Source organism: Podarcis melisellensis (assembly GCF_964234715.1).
Source record: "Podarcis melisellensis genome assembly, chromosome: 15".
Taxonomy (NCBI): domain Eukaryota; kingdom Metazoa; phylum Chordata; class Lepidosauria; order Squamata; family Lacertidae; genus Podarcis; species Podarcis melisellensis.
This window is the reverse complement of record NC_138532.1, coordinates 18,480,864-18,500,828: the sequence shown is the minus strand read 5'-3', so window position 1 is coordinate 18,500,828 and position 19,965 is coordinate 18,480,864. Positions and strand designations below refer to the sequence as shown.

Sequence of the window (19,965 nt, the reverse complement as noted above, 5' to 3'; positions counted from 1 at the left end):
TCCCCGCCTACCCTTAACGACACATATTCATTTATCATTGATAGCTATATCCCACACCTCTTTGTATCATTCTTCCATTTTATATTCTGCTTGCCCCTTCCACTTCCTAGCTATCATAATTCGTGCAGCTGTCAATAAATTTGTGAGCAAGTCCTTCATAGTGTGTGAACCTTCCACCCCATTGTAAATTGATGCCCACGTCCTTGTATATACACAAGCAGGCTTCACCCTGAGGAATTCTGGAAACTGTAGTTTGTTAAGGGAGAGTTGTGAGGAGACCCTCTGCTCCCCTCGGAGAGGTGCGATTTCCCAGAGTGTTTCAACCAGCAAGGGAGCTCTGGGTCCCCCACCCACATACCTTCTGAGGAAAGGTCCCATATTGGCTTGTTTCTGTGGGGGGCCGAGGCAGGTAAGCCAACATGTGCTTGGCAATTGGAGCCTTCGCTGGGGGGATGGAGTTTCTGCGGCTTCGCGACTCTTCAGACTTCAGCCTCCAGTCACCAGTGTTGTTGCGGACACAGAGCCCATTGTCTGGCTGCAACTCCATGCTGCTGCTAGCCAGGGGCAGAACCATCATTTGTTTCAGGCCAAGGTGGGGGCCTAACCCAGGGCCTTACGCTTCCTCCGGTGAAGGATCCTTCCATTACAAAAAAGAGAGAGAGCAAAGTCAGAAGGAAGAAAATAAAAGGAGAGGAGAAAACAAGAAAAAGGGGAAAGAAAGAAAACCAAAGCAAGTCGGAGTAAAATGAAAGAACTTCCTGCTCTCTGCAGCTACATATGGTATTCTTTAAGGTCCAACCATTCTATCTTCTATAAACTAGTATTTTTTCGATCGTCAAATCCAGATATTACAAGCTCATTTTCTCTTTCGCACCAAAAGTCCATAAGAAATTGCCCATTTTAGATGAAGTAGCTGTTTTAGTATATTATAAAAAATATACTTTGCAATGGGTATGTAATTCTGTATATCTTTCAATAAGTATCAATAAATAAAATTTAAAAGAGAGAGAGAAAGAGAAAGAGCAGGGAAAATCCCTGGATAATTTCTCTCAAAGTCATTTCATGTATACAGTGGGGTAGGAAAGCTGGAAAAAGAATTAACATCTGGCAACCTATGAGCCCTTTTGGTTTCAGATAGGATGAATCCAAAAAGTCTGGGACACAAAATTTTGCTGCCCCCTACCAGCTATGGTGGAGGGGCGCGGGTGGCGCTGTGGGTTAAAACCACAGAGCCTAGAACTTGCCGATCAGAAGGTCGGCGGTTCGAATCCCCATGACAGGGTGAGCTCCCATTGCTCGGTCCCTGCTCCTGCCAACCTAGCAGTTCAAAAGCACGTCAAAGTGCAAGTAGATAAATAGGTACCACTCCAGTGGGAAGGTAAACGGCATTTCCGTGTGCTGCTCTGGTTCACCAGAAGCAGCTTAGTCATGCTGGCCACATGACCTGGAAGCTGTACGCCGGCTCCCTCGGCCAATAAATCAAGATGAGCGCCACAACCCCAGAGTCGGCCACAACTGGACCTAATGGTCAGGGGTCCCTTTACATTTTACCAGCTATGGTGGCTCATTTACCAGAAGTAATGTATTTAGCATTAACTCTGGAAGTGTGTACTTGATTCTGACCGAACTAAGCCTCCTAGAGCAAAATATGCATCAGGAAGTTTAGTTTGCTCAGAATTAAGTAGACACTTCCAGAGTTAATACTAAATACATTATTTCTGGTAAATGATCCACCATAGCTGCTAGACGGCCACAGAAATCTGTGTCCCGGGCTTTTTAGACTTGTCTGCCCATGTACTATTTGAAACCAAAGGGGCGCATTGGTTGCCAGATGTGAAATATATTTTAATACATGTGAAATATATTTTAATACATTTTTTTTCAGCTCTCCTACCCCCGCCAATAGGGAGGGGTCACAGCTCAGTGGAAGAGCACTGCTTTTGCATGCAAAAGGCACAACGTTCAATTGTCAGCACCAGCAGGCAGCGTTGGGAATGTCCCCCATCTGAAACCCTGGACAGCCACTGATACTGGACAGTACTGACCTAGGTGGTGGACCCATGGTCTGACTCCGTAGAAAGCAGCTCTCTATGTTCATTCCTCTGGGTGGCGCCGTGGTCTAAACCTCTGAGTCTCTTGAGCCCACCGATCAGAATGTCGGCAGTTCAAATCTGTGTGACAGCGGTGAGCTCTGTCTCAGCTCCTGCCAACTCAGCACTTTGAAAGCACACCAGTGCAAATAGATAAATAGGTACCACTGCAGCAGGAAGGTAAACAGTGTTTCCGTGCGCTCTGGCTTCCATCACGGTGTCCCATTGCACCAGAAGCAGTTTAGTTATGCTAGCCAGATGACTCAGAAAGCTGTCTGTGGACAAACACCGGCTCCCTTGGCCTGAAAGTGAGATGAGTGCCACAACCCCACAGTTGCCTTTGATTGGACTTAACCATCCAGGGGTCCTTTACCATTTACCATACCTGTGAGGGACAATCTATCCACCTGGGTCTTGTACCCCTTGAGGTTCTAAATGGCCTCAGCTCAACATACCTGAAGGAGTGTCTCCACCCCCACTGTTCTGCCCGGACACTGAGGTCCAGCTCCTAGGGTCTTCTGGCGGTTCCCTCACCGCGAGAAGTGAGGTTACAGGGAACCGGGCAGAGGGCCTTCTCGGTGGTGGCGCCTGCCTTGTGGAACGCCCTCCTATCAGATGTCGAGGAACAACTATCTGACTTATAGATGATATCCAAAGGCAGCCCTGTTTAGGGAAGTTTTTAATATTTGATGTTTTATTCTGTTTTTAATCTGTTGGAAGCCGCCCAGAGTGTCTGGGGAAACCTAGCTGGATGGGCGGGGTATAAGTAAGAAATTATTATTATTATTATTATTATTAGCTCTCATGAGATTCTCTCAGACAACCTTCCATACCCAGACCAGTTCAAAACCTCATTCTTCAGAGTATTATGTAAGCTGCACAGAGGAGATTCCCAGTTACAACATGATTACGAAAGTTGAACTGGCTTCCTGGGTCAGGAAGGGGCTCCTCCCTAGCGAATCCGCAGGAGAAATATGCAAGCTTTCCATTTTTACCCGCCTTTGCTCAGAATACACCTGATTTAGGCTGAGGTCCTCTTAAGCACCAGATCCTATTAGAGTCTGGCAAAGGTCATTTCAAAAGGTTAGCTGGGCTGCCCTGTTTGTGAGCGGGCACCAGAGGCCTCTGTCCTCAAAGTGAGAGATATATCAGTCCCCAAAACATCTTGCCTATCCAAACAGACAATTTCTTAAAGATAGGGGAGGGGGGAATTAGATTCAGTTTGCATTAAAAAGTGAATTCCCTTAATTCACGCTTTCCAAAACAATTTGCGAACAACACAGCCATCTTTTGAAATCTACGCTTCTATGAATTTTTCAATGCATGCAAAATTGTGTGCACTAAAATGTGCCCAAAAGGGTATTTATGAGGGAAAATATTAGGGAAAATTCCTTTACAAAAATGTATATATTAGGAGAAATTTGCAGTAAAAGGCTGATGAATTTTCAAGACGATTATAAAAACACCCACCCACAAATTGATGTTAGAATGTGAGGAATTGAATTTGAGAAATGGAGAGTCACAGATTTACCTACCCCTACCTAAATGCTCCGATGTTTCGTAATCCCAGATTGTTACGTTTGGATTATTAAAGGCTCCCATGTTTCACAGATGGAGGTAGCAGGATTGCAGCAGGACCTTGGGAAAGAGAAGGCTACTCCACACTGTAATCCTGATGAAAATCCTGCTGCCACTGCTTCTAACTGCATTGGGAAAGAAGCCTTCATTAAAAGCATGGGAAGCTTTCTTGTGCTGAGTTAGGCCAATGGTATATCTTGCTTAGCACTGCCTTTGCCCTGAGTGGCAGCAGATCTCCAAGGTTTCAGACAGGAAAGGTTCCCAATCCAACATTATGCCTTGCCATTGGCTTTGCAGCCTCTGAGCACATACCACAGTACAACTAACACCCTCTTGCAATCAAGGGCAGAGCAACTGGGGTTCTCCCGATGCTGGATTTATGCACAAGCTAAATAAACTACAATTTGTTTTTTTTTTAAATAATTTTTATTAAGGTTTTCCAAATTAAAACAAATAAAATCCAATTCATAAACTTTTTCCAATATCCAGGACTTCCCCTCCCCACCCCCTCTTGTGTTCCAAATCTTCCAAAAAAGCAATAATATTCAACAAATTCTTATTCCCAAAATACACTCATCATCAATAACTCAATTTATCCAAATTTCCATCCCCTAAGGTCGACCTATTCCCTTCCACGAGTTCCCCCCTTTCAAATATAATACAGATAAAAATAGAATAAAAACAAACAATAATTTTACAACCTTTGGATTCCAAATTTCCCTCCCCTCTTTCCCTGTTGCGTTCCTCCTATCCCTCCACTTCTAATGTCTTCCTGATGAACCCACCTTTCACTAAACCCACATCCCTCTGGTTCTTTACCGGTCTTTTTTTTTTTTAAAATGGCATATATTAAACTTCTGGCATTTTTAAAATTACAGATGTCCAATCATAGAAGGAGTCTATCAAAGGGGGCCCATTTCTTCTATCCAGATTTTTATATCCAGGAGTATAAACTCCAATTTTAAATCCATAAGCTTGTCAAATCTGGATATCCCAAATGTTCCCACTCCAATTCTGTCCAGTTCTTGTTGTTTCCTTGTTCTTGTCAATCACTCTCCTCCTTTTTACTTCCCTGTTCCCTCACAGAAATGTTCTTTTTCCAAAGGCTTCTAGTGTCTCTACAGAGGCTTGTTATTCAGGAGCAAAACATTACATCATGTTCCTTTCATTTTTCAACAGATTAATCCATTGTTTCCAGTAAAGTGTAGGCCTCTGTAGACAAAATAATGTTCCATTTCTGCAGTTTCCCAGGAGATTAAAAGTTCTATCCAACTGTTCAAGTTTCCCGTCGAAAACACATGCAATGTCCCTCAGCTCCTCTAGGTGGATTACAATAACAAAGTTCCCTTCCAGATCACATCCGCCAGTCCAAATAACTTATAAATCCTTATTTGAAACAATTTATCTCCAATTTATAACAAATGTAGCCGGCAAAGTCCTCATAACAAAGTCTCAATTTCATTCTTCCGTTTTGACAGCTCTTTGACAGCTGTCAAAACCTCCGTTGTTCTTCTCCAGGCATTTTCACGAATCGCTCCAGGGATTCCGGGGGGGTTGCTTTTTAATACAAATTCCACTTTTCTCCTCCAGCTCAATCTTATAAATTTCCCTCGCGAAGTTGCTAGTTCGGCAAGATAAGGTTCTTCTCGATCTTAGTTATCCAGTCCTTTGTTTTGGCTCTTCTACAATTTGGGGGGGGGCTGACTTCCTTTTTTCCACCTCCCCCGTTCGCGCCAAATTCTAAAAATTTATCCCTCTTTTTAGTCCATATTCCAATTACTCACGGGTTCTTCTTTTGGGTCCAAATTTTCAATAGAAGAAGTCAGCGCTCTCTGCCGGATGGCATGCGGCTGCGCTCGGCAGGGATAGCAGAGGACTCAAAGCACCACGCTCCTCCCCGGCACCCGATCCGTAGCCTTTAAAAAGGCTCCTTCACGAATCGAGAGGGCGCTGACGGTGCCAGCCGAGTCTCCATGTCCACGGCCTCCGTGGCCATGGTTTTTAAGGGTCCCCGCATCGCCGGTGCGGTAGGACCCAGCCCTAGGAGCTCGGAGGGAGCCCGCCATTCGGCGATGGCGCCGACCCGGAAGTCCTAAATAAACTACAATTTGGAACCTCAGGTTATGCTGGGCCTCTAAATGCAAACATGTTACTAAATTTAAAGGTATTTCATATGCAAATACAGATGTACCTTGGAAGCCGAACGGAATCTGTTCCGGAAGTTGGTTCAACTTCCAAAACATTCAGGAACCAAGGCGCGGCTTCCGATTGGCTGCAGGAAGTTCCTGCAGCCAATCGGAAGCCGTGGAAGTCACGTCGGACATTCGAAAACCGGAACAATCAATTCCGGTATTCGATTTTTCGGGTGCCAAAACGTTCGACTCTCAAGACGTTTGAAAACCAGGGTACAACTGTAGGCTTATTGCAAGATACATGTTTTAGTTTGATGGTTAGCTTTTAGTTGCATCCTTGTCTATGTACTGGTAAATAGAAAAGTTTATTGTTTCTGTTAGAATAAGACACCTTTCATTTTTATTTTGCCAGTGCTCTAGGGCAGGCATAGGCAAACTCAGCCCTCCGGATGTTTTGAGACTACAATTCCCATCATCCCTGACCACTGGTCCTGTTAGCTAGAGATGATGGGAGTTGTAGTCCCAAAACATCTGGAGGGCCGAGTTTGCCTATGCCTGCTCTAGGGCCTTGATGTAATTTAGGGGATCAGCACATCTTAAAGCAGCCTGGGGCAGGCCACTCATCCTTCTGGGAATCGTCTCTGCAATTATGGATCTTCTCATTAAAGAAAAACCTCTGACAAGCTACCAGGAAACCTTCAAGTTTCCATGGAAACAGTTTGAAAATTTATTTTTCTAGTTTTTCATTAAGATATAATCAAGGCACGCACATCAAAAAGAACAAAATGATAAATCTACAAGTGTTTGAAACTGTAAAATGGGACTGCTCCAACTCAGCTAAAATTGGATATACAGTGATACCTCGCATTAAGAACTTAATTCTGGAGTTCCATTCTTAACCTGAAACTGTTCTTAACCTGAAGCACCACTTTAGCGAATGGGGCCTCCTGCTGCTGCTGCGCCGCTGCTGCACAATTTCTGTTCTCATCCTGAAGCAAAGTTCTTAACCCGAGGTACTATTTCTGGGTTAGCAGAATCTGTAACCTGAAGCGTCTGTAACCTGAGGTACCACTGTATAAGAATCTGACACTGGCTGTATGGCTCAATTATTAAACATATGCATTTCATAGAATTGTAGAGATAGAAGGGACCCCAAGGTTCAAGGCCCTGCCATTGGTTCAGGTCCTACCCTCCAGAGCAGGAGAAAACAAGCATGCTCCCTCCTCCATGTGACAGCCCTTAAGATATGGCTATCATATCTCCTCTCAGCAGCCTCTTTTCCAGGCTAAACATACCCAGCTCCCTCAACCATTCCTCATAAGGCTTGCCTTGATCATCTTGATCCTCCTCTATACTGGATTTACCATGCAGGAAACGTGCAACTGAGGCCAGCCAACCAAAACTTTAAAAACTCCAGCCAAGGACAGCCTACTCTCTCGCAAGGCAGGCTGCTCCCCTATCAAACAGCTCTTCCTTTTAGGAAGTCCTTCCTAAAGTTTAGCTGAAGCTAAAGTGTCACTTGATTAACCAGCATTTTTGATAATTACTTTATATTGCTTTTGTATGCTTGCCTATAATAATGTACATCACCCTGGTGTTTTGTGAGAGGACAGTATATAAATACTTTTATAAGCAAATAAAAACTCACCCACTCATTCTATTCCTGCAGCAATGGAGAAAAAGGATCTTCCATCACACAGAGCCCTTTAGATATTTGAAAAATGATCTCATGTGGCCCTCCCCCCCTTAATAATAGTATTAATAATAATACCTTTATTGTCATTGTACAACATGTGTACAATGAAATTAAATGAGCTTTCTTCCCTTAACCTTCTTATCTTCAGGCTAAACACACCCAGCTCCCACAACCACCCCTTACAGGACTTGGTTTCCAGATCTTTCAGCATTCTCCATACATGATCCAGTTTGTCAGGGTCCTTTCTGAAAACTGGTGCCCACACTGGCCTGAGCAGTGCAGAATAGAGTGGAACTTCCTTCTCATCATTCCGCTGTGCACTGGACACTGCTTATCAGCAACATTTGGTTATGGGCCCAGAAAAATGCAGTGTTTTGAGATTGGTCTTCAGAAGTCGGGCTCCTGGCAAAGGAATAAAGGAGCAAGAGACAAAGTGCCGGCAAAGGATCGGAACAGCGGCAGAGGCACGGATCGCAAGGTATCTGCTCTGCGCGTCAAAATGATTGATGAAGGTATGTGCTACTGCTCCGGGCAGCCTGCCAGCTTCTAATTAATGGCTTTATGGCTGGACTTTGAACTTTTAATAGCCGGTTTTGCCGCGGCACAGGCAAATGGCTCAAAGGGACGCTATGCTGGGGGAAAACGAAAGTAAAGTGCTGTTGTTTCAAAGCAGCTGCAAATGTGACGCAGCAAAAATTAAAGGGCAACATTGAGAAAGCACTTGGGGACTATCACTTTTGAGCTTGCTTTTGGAATGCAGTTTGAAACAGCTGCAGATAAGCAACGCAGCATACAGAAGAGCGGCGCAGGCTCAAAGGCAGAGGCTGTTTTTGAAATTGCCTTTGGATTAAAGCAGCTTGATTTAAAGCAGCAGCAGACAAGCAGAAATGGCGACTGCAAAGCTAGCTGATGCTTGTGGGATTCCTAAGCTCAATAAGAAAAATTATGCGGACTGGGTTTTGTATGCAGAGGCAATTCTGCGGAAAGAGGGTCTGTTTGAGGTGATTACAGACAACCCCCCAGCTCCAGTTACAGATGAATGGAAAGCTAAGGATTCCAAGGCAAGGGGAACTCTTACATTGATAGTATCCCCAGAAGAGCTCTGTCTATTGCGTGATAAGACCTCAGCCAAAGAAATTTGGGATGCTTTGAAAGAGGCTCACTTAAGGACAGAAGCTGGGTCCACTATGTTTTACTTCAACAAGCTGCATAATATGGCTCTTGCTGAAGGTGGAGATGTGCGTATACATCTGATGGAGATGCAGAATCTGAGACATGAGCTGCAACAGAGAGGACTCAACTTTCCAGAGGCTGTGTATTCCTTCATGATACTACAATCTTTGGGTTCAGGTTGGGAGTCTGTTGCAACTCAGATTGCTGTACAGCCAACTGCTCAGCTGACAGTGGACTATGTTACTGCCGTGATATTGAATGAAGCGGATCGGCGGGGTGCTGGCTGCATGGGAAATGGGGAGTCTTCACAGACGTCATCCCATAGTGCAGTGGAACCACCAGATGGCGCCAAAGCTTTGAAGGCAGTGAAATGCTACTCGTGTGGACGTCTAGGCCATATGAAGAGGGAATGCAAATATCCCAGGGCCAAGACAGAGCAGCGCAGCGGAAGCTCATCGCGTGGAAAAGGCCAGAGCAAAGGCAAAGGTCCGGTGTCCAGGACAACGCAGCACAAGGCAATGGTCTCACGCTTCGCTCCAAAGGTTACAAAGGTTGCAGAGGTTGCAGAGGTCCAGAAGACGTCTAGATCTTTCTTCGTTGTTGATTCAGCTGCAACGCATCACATGTGCAACGATAAGCGACTGTTCGTGTCTTTTACACCGCAGGAAGGTGCGATTCACCAGGCGGATGACCACACAATCCCCAGTAAAGGCTACGGAACTGTTGTTCTTCACAGTTTGGACTTATCGATACAGGATGTTCTTTATGTGCCGGACGCGAAACATAATCTGCTTAGCGTTGGACAGCTGATGGAGCGGAAAATAGACGTTTCCTTTAAGAACAATAGATGCATCATCACCAAGAAAAATGATTATCAATTGTATGCTGAATTTGTTGATCGTTTGTTTCTTTTGTATTATGATGATGTTGTGCAGGATGACACTTGTTGCATTGCAGGTTCTAACAAAAGTTTGCATGCAGAATGTATTCACGATTTTCACAGGAAATTTGGACATTTGCATTTTGAGGCAGTATCTAAAATGCCTGCTTTGGTTGAAGGTATGACTATTAAACCCTGCAGGTACCACATGAAGTGCAAGGCATGCGCAGCAAACAAGGTGAAAATGGCTGCGAAAGGTAAGGTGTCTAGTAGGCAAGCTACAGAACCATACCAAATTATTCATGCTGATTTGGTTGGACCACTAGCGCCCTCTTTGGGTGGAAATAGGTACTTCATGGTTCTTGTTGATGCATTTTCCAGGTATATTTTTGTGTATAATCTCAAGCAGAAATCAGAGGCTTTTCCTAGGTTCAAGGAATTCTGTGCTTGGTTGGAAAATGTGCATGGTAAGAAGATTAAGACTCTTTTCTCTGACCGGGGGGGAGAGTTCACTTCTCAGCAGTTTGAAGCTTTTCTGGCTGAGAAAGGAATTCAACATGATTTGTCTAGTCCTCGCTCGCCATGGCAGAATGGGCTTGCGGAACGGGCAAATCAGACTTTGCTTCAAGGGTTAAAAACCTTGCTGCATGATGCAAATCTTCCAGAGAGTTATTGGGCCGAAGCTCTCTCATGTTTCACTTACAGTTATAATCGCAGGTTATCTTCAGCGATTGGTTGTACCCCCTATGAGAAGATGTTTGGCAAGAAGCCATACATCAAACACATGAAAATTTTTGGTTCGGACATGTGGGTTCACTCTCCACAAAACTCCAAGTTAGACAAGCGTGGATTGCATGGTATCTTTCTAGGTTATCAGAAAGGGTCTTACAGAATAATGATGACTGAGTCTAAGGAGATTAAGCTCACAAGAAGTGTTGAGTACAATGCCAAGTGGGGGGAGAATGTGGGAATTTTCCAATGTTATCCTGATGACAGTGATGAGACTGAGGATAGTCAACAGCAAAAGCAACCGCAACAACCCACACCCACTGATGAAGGTTCTGATTCTGAGTCTGAAACTGAATCAGATGATTCAGAGGATTTCAAGAGTGCGAAAGCCTCTATGCGACCCTCTGAAAGCTCTGATCAAGAATTGGAGGAACCATTGTTCACAATAGGTCACTTTTCTCCTAAGAAGGAAGAGGAGAGCGTTGAAGACTTAAGGCTAATTCGCAGGTCACAGAGAGCCACAAAAGGCAGACCTCCAAAGAGATTTGCTGATGAGTTTGCTAAGATAGCAATAACAGCTGTTAAAAGCTCCAAGAAGGTTTTTGAACCTTCAAGTTTCCAAGAAATCCAGGATTTGGATTCAAAGGAAGCTGAGCCATGGTTAAATGCCATGAAGGCTGAGCTTGATTCCTTGGAAAGGAACAAAACATGGGACCTAGTTCCAGTAGTTCCAGGAATGAAATTGCTTGGAAGCAAATGGGTCTTCAAAGCGAAGACTGATCAAAATGGCAAGATAGTCAGACACAAAGCCAGATTGGTAGCCAGAGGATTTGCACAGGTACCAGGTGAAGACTATCACGAGACCTACTCACCCACAGTGAGGTATGAGAGCATTAGGCTTATGCTCAAGCTAGCTGCAGAGGAAAATCTACACATTAGTCACCATGATGTGAATACAGCTTTTCTGTACGGATCTCTAGCTGAATCACTTTATATGCTTCCACCTGATGGCGTACAGGTAAAACAGGGATTTGTTTGTGCTCTGAAAAAGTCGATTTATGGTCTCAAACAAAGTGCACGGTGTTGGCACACAAAACTCACTGAAGTATTGTTTTCTCTAGGTTTTCAGCAAGGGAAAGCTGATCCATGTGTATTTGTCAAAGAGGAGGGGCAAAAGAAACTGTATTGTTTGTTTTATGTTGATGATCTTTTATTCTTTTGGAAAGATGTCACAATGTACAATAACACCCTAGCTCAACTGAAAGAGCACTTTGACATGAAAGATCTTGGTGAGGTAAACAACTACCTATCTCTGGAAATAGAGAGAGATCAAGATGGTAACATTCTAGTACACCAGTCACGGAAAATTGCTGATGTGTTAAGCAAGCTAAACCTGATGGATGCTAACCCTGTGGACACACCGATGACAACAGGTTATCAGGTAGATGACACTGAAGAAGCATTTTCTGACACTACACTGTACAGAAGTGTGCTAGGCAAGCTAAACTTCATTGCCAGATGTTCAAGACCAGACATTGCTGTTAGCTGTAATTTGCTAAGCAGACAAGTCAACAATCCCACTGTTAAGGATTGGAAAGCTCTGAAACGCATAGCGCGGTATTTGAAAGGCACTATGCATTACAGACTGAGATTTAACAATCAGAAGTCTGGTGGTCTTGAGATATTTGCAGATGCAAGTTTTGGAAGTGACACTACAGACAGGAAAAGTACATCTGGAGTTTGCTATAAGTACAATCAGGGTCTATTTGATTGGTCATGCAAGAAGCAAACAACAGTTAGCTTAAGTACTTGTGAAGCTGAACTGAATGCACTGTCTTATTCACTTAAAGATTGTGAATGGTTGTTACAATTGTGCAAAGACATGAAAATTCCTGTCAAATGTCCAATCCAGGTTTACCAGGACAACAAAGCATGTTTGGCTTTGCTGAATTCTGAAGGTTGTAAGCAAAGCACGAAGCACTTGCAATTGAAGGTGCAACATGCTAGGGAACGTATTCAGAAAGGACTCGTAACGGTGTCCTATATGCCAGGTAATGAAATTCCTGCTGATGTATTGTCCAAGATTGTATCAAGGGATCAACACTGTACCTATGTGCAGAAGTTGGGTTTGTACTGATATTGTACGAACACGCTGCCCAGAGATGTTCACAGAAAGGGGGAGGATGTTGGTTTCTGCTTTCTTCTCTGTGCAGCGAAGTGCTTGTCACAAGACAATGTTTACATTCCACAGGATGTACTGTTGGAGGTTTTCCCACGGGAAAGGAGACTGGATGTGACGTACACTGGTTTCCTGTTTTTCACTGCTCTTTGCAGTTTCAGTTTGTGATTCTCTCCGTGCCTTAGAGGAGAGATGACGCTTTCTCTGCTCTGGCAGAGGGAAGATGTTTTTCTGTAACTTACCAGCTTTGAACTGTAAATAAAGTAGTATAGAGCATGTTGGCTCATACTTCTCATCATTCCGCTGTGCACTGGACACTGCTTATCAGCAACACTTCCTGTCATCTGGACACTAGGGCTGATCGATATATCGTCCCAAACCAGTTTGAAATCCAGATCGTGATATCGGTTTCATAGGTTTTTCAGATATTGTGATATATCAGTATATTGCGATGTTTAGCTGGTGATGTATCGCTATATTGAAAAGCAGATATCACCCAGCACTGCCGGACATAATAATAATAATAATAATAATAATAATAATAATAATAATAATAATTTATTTGTACCCTACCCATCTGGCTGGGTTTCCTCAGCCACTCTGGGCAGCTTCCAACAAAGACCAAAAACACACAAAGATGTCACACATTGAAAACTTCCCTGAACAGGGCTGCCTTCAGATGTCTTCTGAATGTCAGGTAGTTGTTTATCTCTTTGACATCTGATGGGAGGGCGTTCCACAGGGCGGGTGCCACTACTGAAAAGGCCCTCTGCCTGGTTCCCTGTAGCTTTGCTTCTCGCAATGAGGGAACCACCAGAAGGCCCTTGGAGATGGACCTCAGTGTCTAGGCTGAATGATGGGGATGGAGATGCTCCTTCAGGTATACTGGGCCGAGGCCATTTAGGGCTTTAAAGGTCAACACCAACACTTTGAATTGTGCTCAGAAACATACTGGGAGCCAATGTAGATCTTTCAAGACTGGTGTTATAACTGTGTTAGGAGAGCCTAAGATTGCAGTAGCCTTTAAAACACCTGCATCACGTGCCTCACCAGTGTTCAGCTTATCCTATTCTAAAAGCAATATACAGTGGTACCTCAGGTTACAGACACTTCAGGTTACAGACTCCACTAACCCAGAAATAGTACCTCGGGTTAAGAACTTTGCTTCAGGATGAGAACAGAAATCGTGGGGTGGCGCGGTGGCAGCGGGAGGCCCCATTAGCTAAAGTGGTGCTTCAGGTTAAGAACAGTTTCAGGACCTCCAGAACGAATTAAGTTCTCAACCCGAGGTATCACTGTACAGCATACATGCTAAAGGGAGGATTCAGCTAAGTTGTTTCATGTGTGGAACAAGGTCCACTCATGCTACAATTTCCCCTTCTCATCCTGCACCTTCTAAATTTGAGCTGGGGGATTGAGGGGAAACCTAGAACAGGTTTAGGGGGCAGACACAGGGAGGAGAGGGAGGAATAATAGCACTGTAGTGTTGGAAGGGACACCAAGGCCCAATGCAGGAATTGCAGCTATAGAATTCCTGACAGATACTAATTGGAAAAGCTTGCAAATACCAGATAGGCTTAGGATTTAAATATGTAATGTGATAAATCGATATGTTGAAATTTAGATTAGGAAAGTAAGAAAGATGTTAAGTGATTAAGTTAATTTTATGAGAATATAGGTTTTGGAAAACCGTTAAAATGATATACATTGAAATTCAAGCAGAGGGATACAAGGAAGTCACTTAACAATGTTAATAAGATTAGTCTTAATAATGTTATGATTTATGTTTTTTGTTTATTTGTTGGTGTGTTCAAAAATTTGTGGAAAACCAATAAAAATTTTTTGATCCCTGACAGATGACCATTCAAACTCTGTTTAAAAACCTCCAGTGAAGGAGAGTGCACCTGATTCTGAGGAAATCCATTCCACTGTCAAACAGCTTTTACCGTCAGAAAGTTATTCCTAATGTTTACTCAGAATTGCCTTTATTTCAATTCAATCCTCTGGAGCAGCAGAAAACAAGCTTACTCCATCCTCTACGTGACAGCCCTTCGCATATTTGAAGATGGCCATCCTATCACCTCACAGTCTTCTCTCATTGCATGGGTGTACCTTATTTCTTGTGCACACGCCCCACTTAGCATGACATTGAATTCCATCCTAAGGGCGATGGTAATGATGATGATTATATATATGGCAGGGGTAACCAACGTGGTGCCCTCCAATTGTTGATGCACTCCAGATCCCAGTAATAGCCCTGATGGGGGGGGGACCCTTGACCATTAGGTCCAGTCGTGGCCGACTCTGGGGTTGTGGCGCTTATCTCACTTTATTGGTCGAGGGAGCTGGCGTACAGCTTCCAGGTCATGTGGCCAGCATGACTAAGCCGCTTCTGGCAAGCCAGAACAGCACACGAAAACGCCTTTTACCTTCCTGCCAGAAGGTACCTATTTATCTACTTGCACTTTGACGTGCTTTCAAACTGCTAGGTTGGCAGGAGCAGAGACCGAGCAACAGGAGCTCACCCCGTCGCGGGGATTCAAACCGCCGACCTTCTGATCGGCAAGTCCTAGGCTCTGTGGTTTAACCCACAGCGCCACCCGCGTCCCCATAGGCCCTGATAAATGAGGACAAATGTATTCCATAGTGTCTCCTGATGGTGAGTGGACAGGGAAAACCAGGAATTCTAGGAACACAAGGCTGGAATTTGGGGGATATGCTTGTTAATGGCACAATCCAAAATGACTTGTGTACATTGGGTGTGACCAGCCATGTCTGAAACAGCTATGGTCGCTTTTCTCCATGGGTTCATGTGACAGCAGCTGGGACCAGTCACAGTTCCTCATTCCAAGGTTTAGAAATTACATGGACCCTTCAAATATTAAGAAGTACAAAGCAAGCGCTTTAGAGTGCATTTTGAGTCCAAATGAGCTAGAAGCAGCAAAGGCTGCCATTTGCATCTCGGTCTTCAGAAGACATCCATGAAGATTTGAAAAAGTGCAGGCTAAGAAAAACAGAGATGCAAGATTTTAGTTCAAAGTGACCTTCAAAACCAGGGATCTGCCACTCGGGCCGGCATGAGGGATGGATGATATGTCGATTTCATTTTTTCAATCTTAAATTAGGTTCTCCACATTTCTACAGCAATTTGAGATCCCTTGAAAATCCCCATGAAAATTCATCAGCATTGTAGTGTGAATTTCTCCTAATGAACACACCCTAGCATGCAATGGTGACTAATATACACCTATTTGCAAGCAATTTCCCCCTGAGGCAATGCATTTTTTGCATGTCGCTTGCTCGAATATATGCATTTTTTTGTACACATTGGCTTGCGTCCAATACTCATTCTATTCAGAGTAAACCCATTAAAGTAAATGGACGCATCTAACTTAGATACATTCATCTCCATGGATCCACTCTTAGTAGAACTTAGCTGATACAGCCTAATGTTTGGGTGGAGAATTGAAATTGCAAAATGCAAAGGTTTGCTTTCTTTCAATTCAAGAAGTGCAAACTTGATAGTTTCTCGTTAAACCTGCACAAAACCAAATTTCTCCTCCATCCCTATTGACTGCTCTGCAGGAAATGCTTGAAACCATAGCATTGCCAAAACTGCAAAAGAAAAAAAGGGGGGAAGGACCCACCAGGGATCTATACTGCAGATGGGCATTAGTGGTTTTTTTATCTTCTCTCCCAAGAACATTTGGTGAGGGTGCTAAGAATGATCCATTAGAAGAGCTCTTGCTACCCACAACATATATAATCCACAGAAGTAATCTGCATGCCTCTCTGTGGAAAGAGGATGTCTGTATTTGCACAGACCCCTACAGGGCAACCCTAATGCTCCCAGCTGGAACTAGCTGGGGCAAAAGAGGACGAAAGCTAAGCAGTCTAAAGTCTAGCGAGAAAAACAGCCTTTCCTTTAGCTGGTGATTTGCTGTGATTTGCCTTCCCCCTTCCCATCACGCCCCTGTCCGTGCCAGATGGCAAGTGGTGGCAGGTTAGAGGTTGGGTTTGACCGCTCTGGTGAGGGATCTCCCGTCTCAGTCACGGGTGTGTCAAAATAATGGGTTTACAGCCAAGTCCAGTTGCACATCCATGTTTGGTTAGGGTGTGGGGGCTGACAGTGTAATAGCAGATGGCTAAGCCAATTATGTGACATAATAGCATTGCCCAGGCTGAAGAGGCAGCAAGCATCTCTTAGCCCTTCCCTCCAGGTTCAAAGCAGTCTGAGCAGGTGCCAGGTGGGAGGAGGAGGAGGTGGTTGGATGGGCGAAGCCTGAGAACCTTCTGCCCCGTGACCCTGGCAGCATTTCACAACACTTAGTCAGGGAACTGGTTTCATCCAGCATTCATGCAAATAGATGCACACTTTCATGTACATATTTGCACAATTTCTTCAGCATGCTGGTCCTGTGCTTCGCTCCCCCTCCTTTTCGGGTGAGAATTTTCCTGCTGGAAAATTTTAAAACCCTACAATTCTGCAAGTGTTCGCATCGTGCAAGAGTGGAAAACTGCAACAGAAAGCCAGCTAGTTCGAATTAAGGGCCAATATACACATTGATCCTTCATGAGAATTGGATACTGGACTAGATGAGCCTTTGGTTACGATCCAAAACAGCATAAGCACTGCTGCCAGGCAGGAGATCCATTCCCCAACGTCACCAAAGTCCTCATCTCACTCTCACCTGTATCTCTTGTCCCACAAAAGGTACATTTTATTTGCCCTTCATACTTTACATCAGTCCCTCCCCTTAGCAGGTCACCTTCTCAAAGCTCTGATGGCTAATTCTTGCAAGGGTGACCTCTTCCAACTACCAGCTTCTGCTGAGAAAACATCAGCCACCCACTGTGGGCCATTAGCAAGCAATTTCCCAATCAAAGGAATGACTGGCTAGCAACCATGACGGATTCCTTAGAGCAAATCTGGGGAACCTGCTGCTCTCCATATATTGCTGTGCTACAACTCCCATCATCCCCGATGAACTGGCTATTCTGGGGGGAGTGGGCCACATATTTCCTACCCTTTACAAGTGCCTTGTGACTGCAGTACTAAAGCTCCTGCGATGCTCTGCTTCTAATACATCTCATCCTAGATGCTCAAAATACATGCCAGAGGTTCAGAGTACCCACAGGCACACCTGTCCAAGCCACCTTTTTGATCCTTCCTGATCAGGTGTATGTGAAAAGACATCTGGCAGCTGGGAAAGGGAACACAGTGGTTCAGTGGCCCAGTTGTGAAACTGGGGAATTGGAATGGTCTGGGGAATTGGATGGGGGAATCACTCAACTGAAGAACCTGTGCTTTGCTCAAGGAAGGCTTCCAGTTAGATCCACTATGTCTCCACCTAAAAGGGTATTGGACTCCAATGGACCAGTTGCCTGTCTCAGTCAACATAAGGCAGCTGCCTATGAACAGGACTTCATGGCCCAAGAGTGTGGCATCACAGCTATTTGTATTGGTTCTCCCCTCCGTGCCCCAACATCAGTTGGAACATCAGTTTGGAACACTCAAACAACGGGACCTTAGGAATGTTGAGTCTTGTCAAGGAAGAAGTCAGAAGCAGAGGAGAAAGGCAATACATTTAGAGCAGCGGCTGGGAAACATCTGTAGATCTCCAGATGCTGGACCCCAACGTGACTGCCAATTAGCTACTGGGCTAAGTCCAAGGTGCTGGTTTTGGTTTATAGAGTCCTATACACCTTGGGACCAAGATACAGGTATATATGGGTTCTCTCCACCAGCAAGAATTTCACTTCTGGCATCTTTCTGTATATGCATCCTGAGAATGAACTACTGTGTTCTTGGAATTAAACATGCAGGGGCATAGCTCTAAGAAGAATCAGGATTATAGCAGCTGGGAAGGGGTGATGTAACCCTTTCCTCCCCTGCTACCGTCCTGAGCAAAACCCTTCTTCTGAAGATGTTCTCTGCACGAGGGAGGGGGATTTTCCTCTTTGCACCTCCCAAAGCAAATGTCAATTTCAAAAGAGAGATTTTCATCAGAACTATGTCAGGGCAGGAAAGAATGACATATATTCTTCACGGCAGTTATGACACCAAGAATTATCACATTCACATGCACAGCCAGCTAATACTATTTGCATTTAGAAAAAAAAAAAGAAACCTTCATGTTAAATGCAAACACATTAATGTCAAGCTTAGACTCTGAAGGTGCCTATTGGAGTGAGGGTGGCATCATGGTATCGGGCAGACACCAAAAACATTGGGTGGCATCAGGCAAGCCTGTCCCTGTTAATCTACCCTACCCTGCAGGGTTACTGGGAGGGCCAAATGGAGCAAGCCCATTCATGCACTCCTTGACAAAGTCCTTGAAGGGACAGAAAATGCCAAGTGACATCGATGTTCACACTGAGGTGTGGATTTTAAGGCAAGCATGTGTAAAAAGGTAAGAAACCAAAGGTAAGTCTGACAGTCCAGCCAGACAAGGCAAGGGCTGCCTTGATTGAAACTACAGTGTCTGACATTTTAGCAAGTATGTGTGTGGAGACAGAGGGGGGATTCTCAAGCACCATTTTGCCCCACTGCCATTTTCCTAATGAAAATCTATGCAGACACAGAGGTTCCATGGCCCCATAGGGATTAAAACTAGCAAAGGGTGGTCCATTAAGGAAAATGGGGCACTTTGCCACCAACGTCCATCTGCCTCAGCAAGCTCCCACCTGCCTGCCTTCTTACTTTATTATGATTATTATTACACTTATATTCCACCTTTTATCCAAGGAGCTCAATGTTGCTTACATAATCCTCCCCGTTTTATTCCTGTTGCTGTTGTTGTTGTTGTTGTTGTTGTTATTACTACTACTGCTGCTGCTGCTGCTGCTATTATATCTCTAGCAGGACTCAAGGTGGCTTGCAAATAAAAATGGGAACCACTAAAATAAAACATAGAATTCAAACTATATACATATATAACATCTGTATAAAAGCATACAAATTATTACAATGAAATCAGCATGGCCCCAGTCCTTTCAATAAAGCACTTAATCCGCCCAAAGCCTGTTGGAACAAGAAAGTCTTCACCTGCCAGCAGAAGGAAAACCAAGAGGGAGCCTGTCTAGATTCTCCAGGGAGACCATTCCAGAGTCTGGGAGCAGCCACTGAGAAGGCCCTCTCCTGTGAGACTGCAAGCATGGCGAAACTAAGAGACAGGCCTCCCCTGAAAATCTCAAAGCCCAGACAGGTGGTCTTTCAGATAGCTTGGGCCTAAGCCATGTAGGGTTTTAGAGGCCATATGCAACCACGGCTGCACGGATGTTATTGGCCCAGAGATGGAAAGAAGATAAAGTTCCTACCAGAGAAGAATAGCAGATGAAGCTGATGGACTAGTCTGAAATGGCTAAAATGACCGGAAGAATAAGAAATCAGGAAAACCAAAATCTTAATAAGGAATGGGGAAAATGTATAACTTATCTTAAAGACCATTGTAAACAGTTAAAATCGTTAGCAGGAATGGAATATCACTTGTAGATTAAGGGTGAAT

General features: G+C 44.3%; 1 protein-coding gene across 3 annotated transcripts in view; it reads right to left on the bottom strand.

Moving 5' to 3' along the window:
* The window catches only part of LOC309357591 (G protein-activated inward rectifier potassium channel 4-like), a 40,733-nt gene that overhangs the window by 13,403 nt on the left and 7,365 nt on the right, over positions 1–19,965 (bottom strand). For all 3 annotated transcript variants that reach the window (XM_081889863.1, XM_081889864.1, XM_081889862.1), the window contains one exon: positions 359–637. In XM_081889863.1, coding sequence (XP_081745989.1) covers positions 359–577 — 219 coding nt within the window. In that variant the 5' untranslated portion in view covers positions 578–637. The remainder of the gene's footprint in view (positions 1–358; positions 638–19,965) is intronic.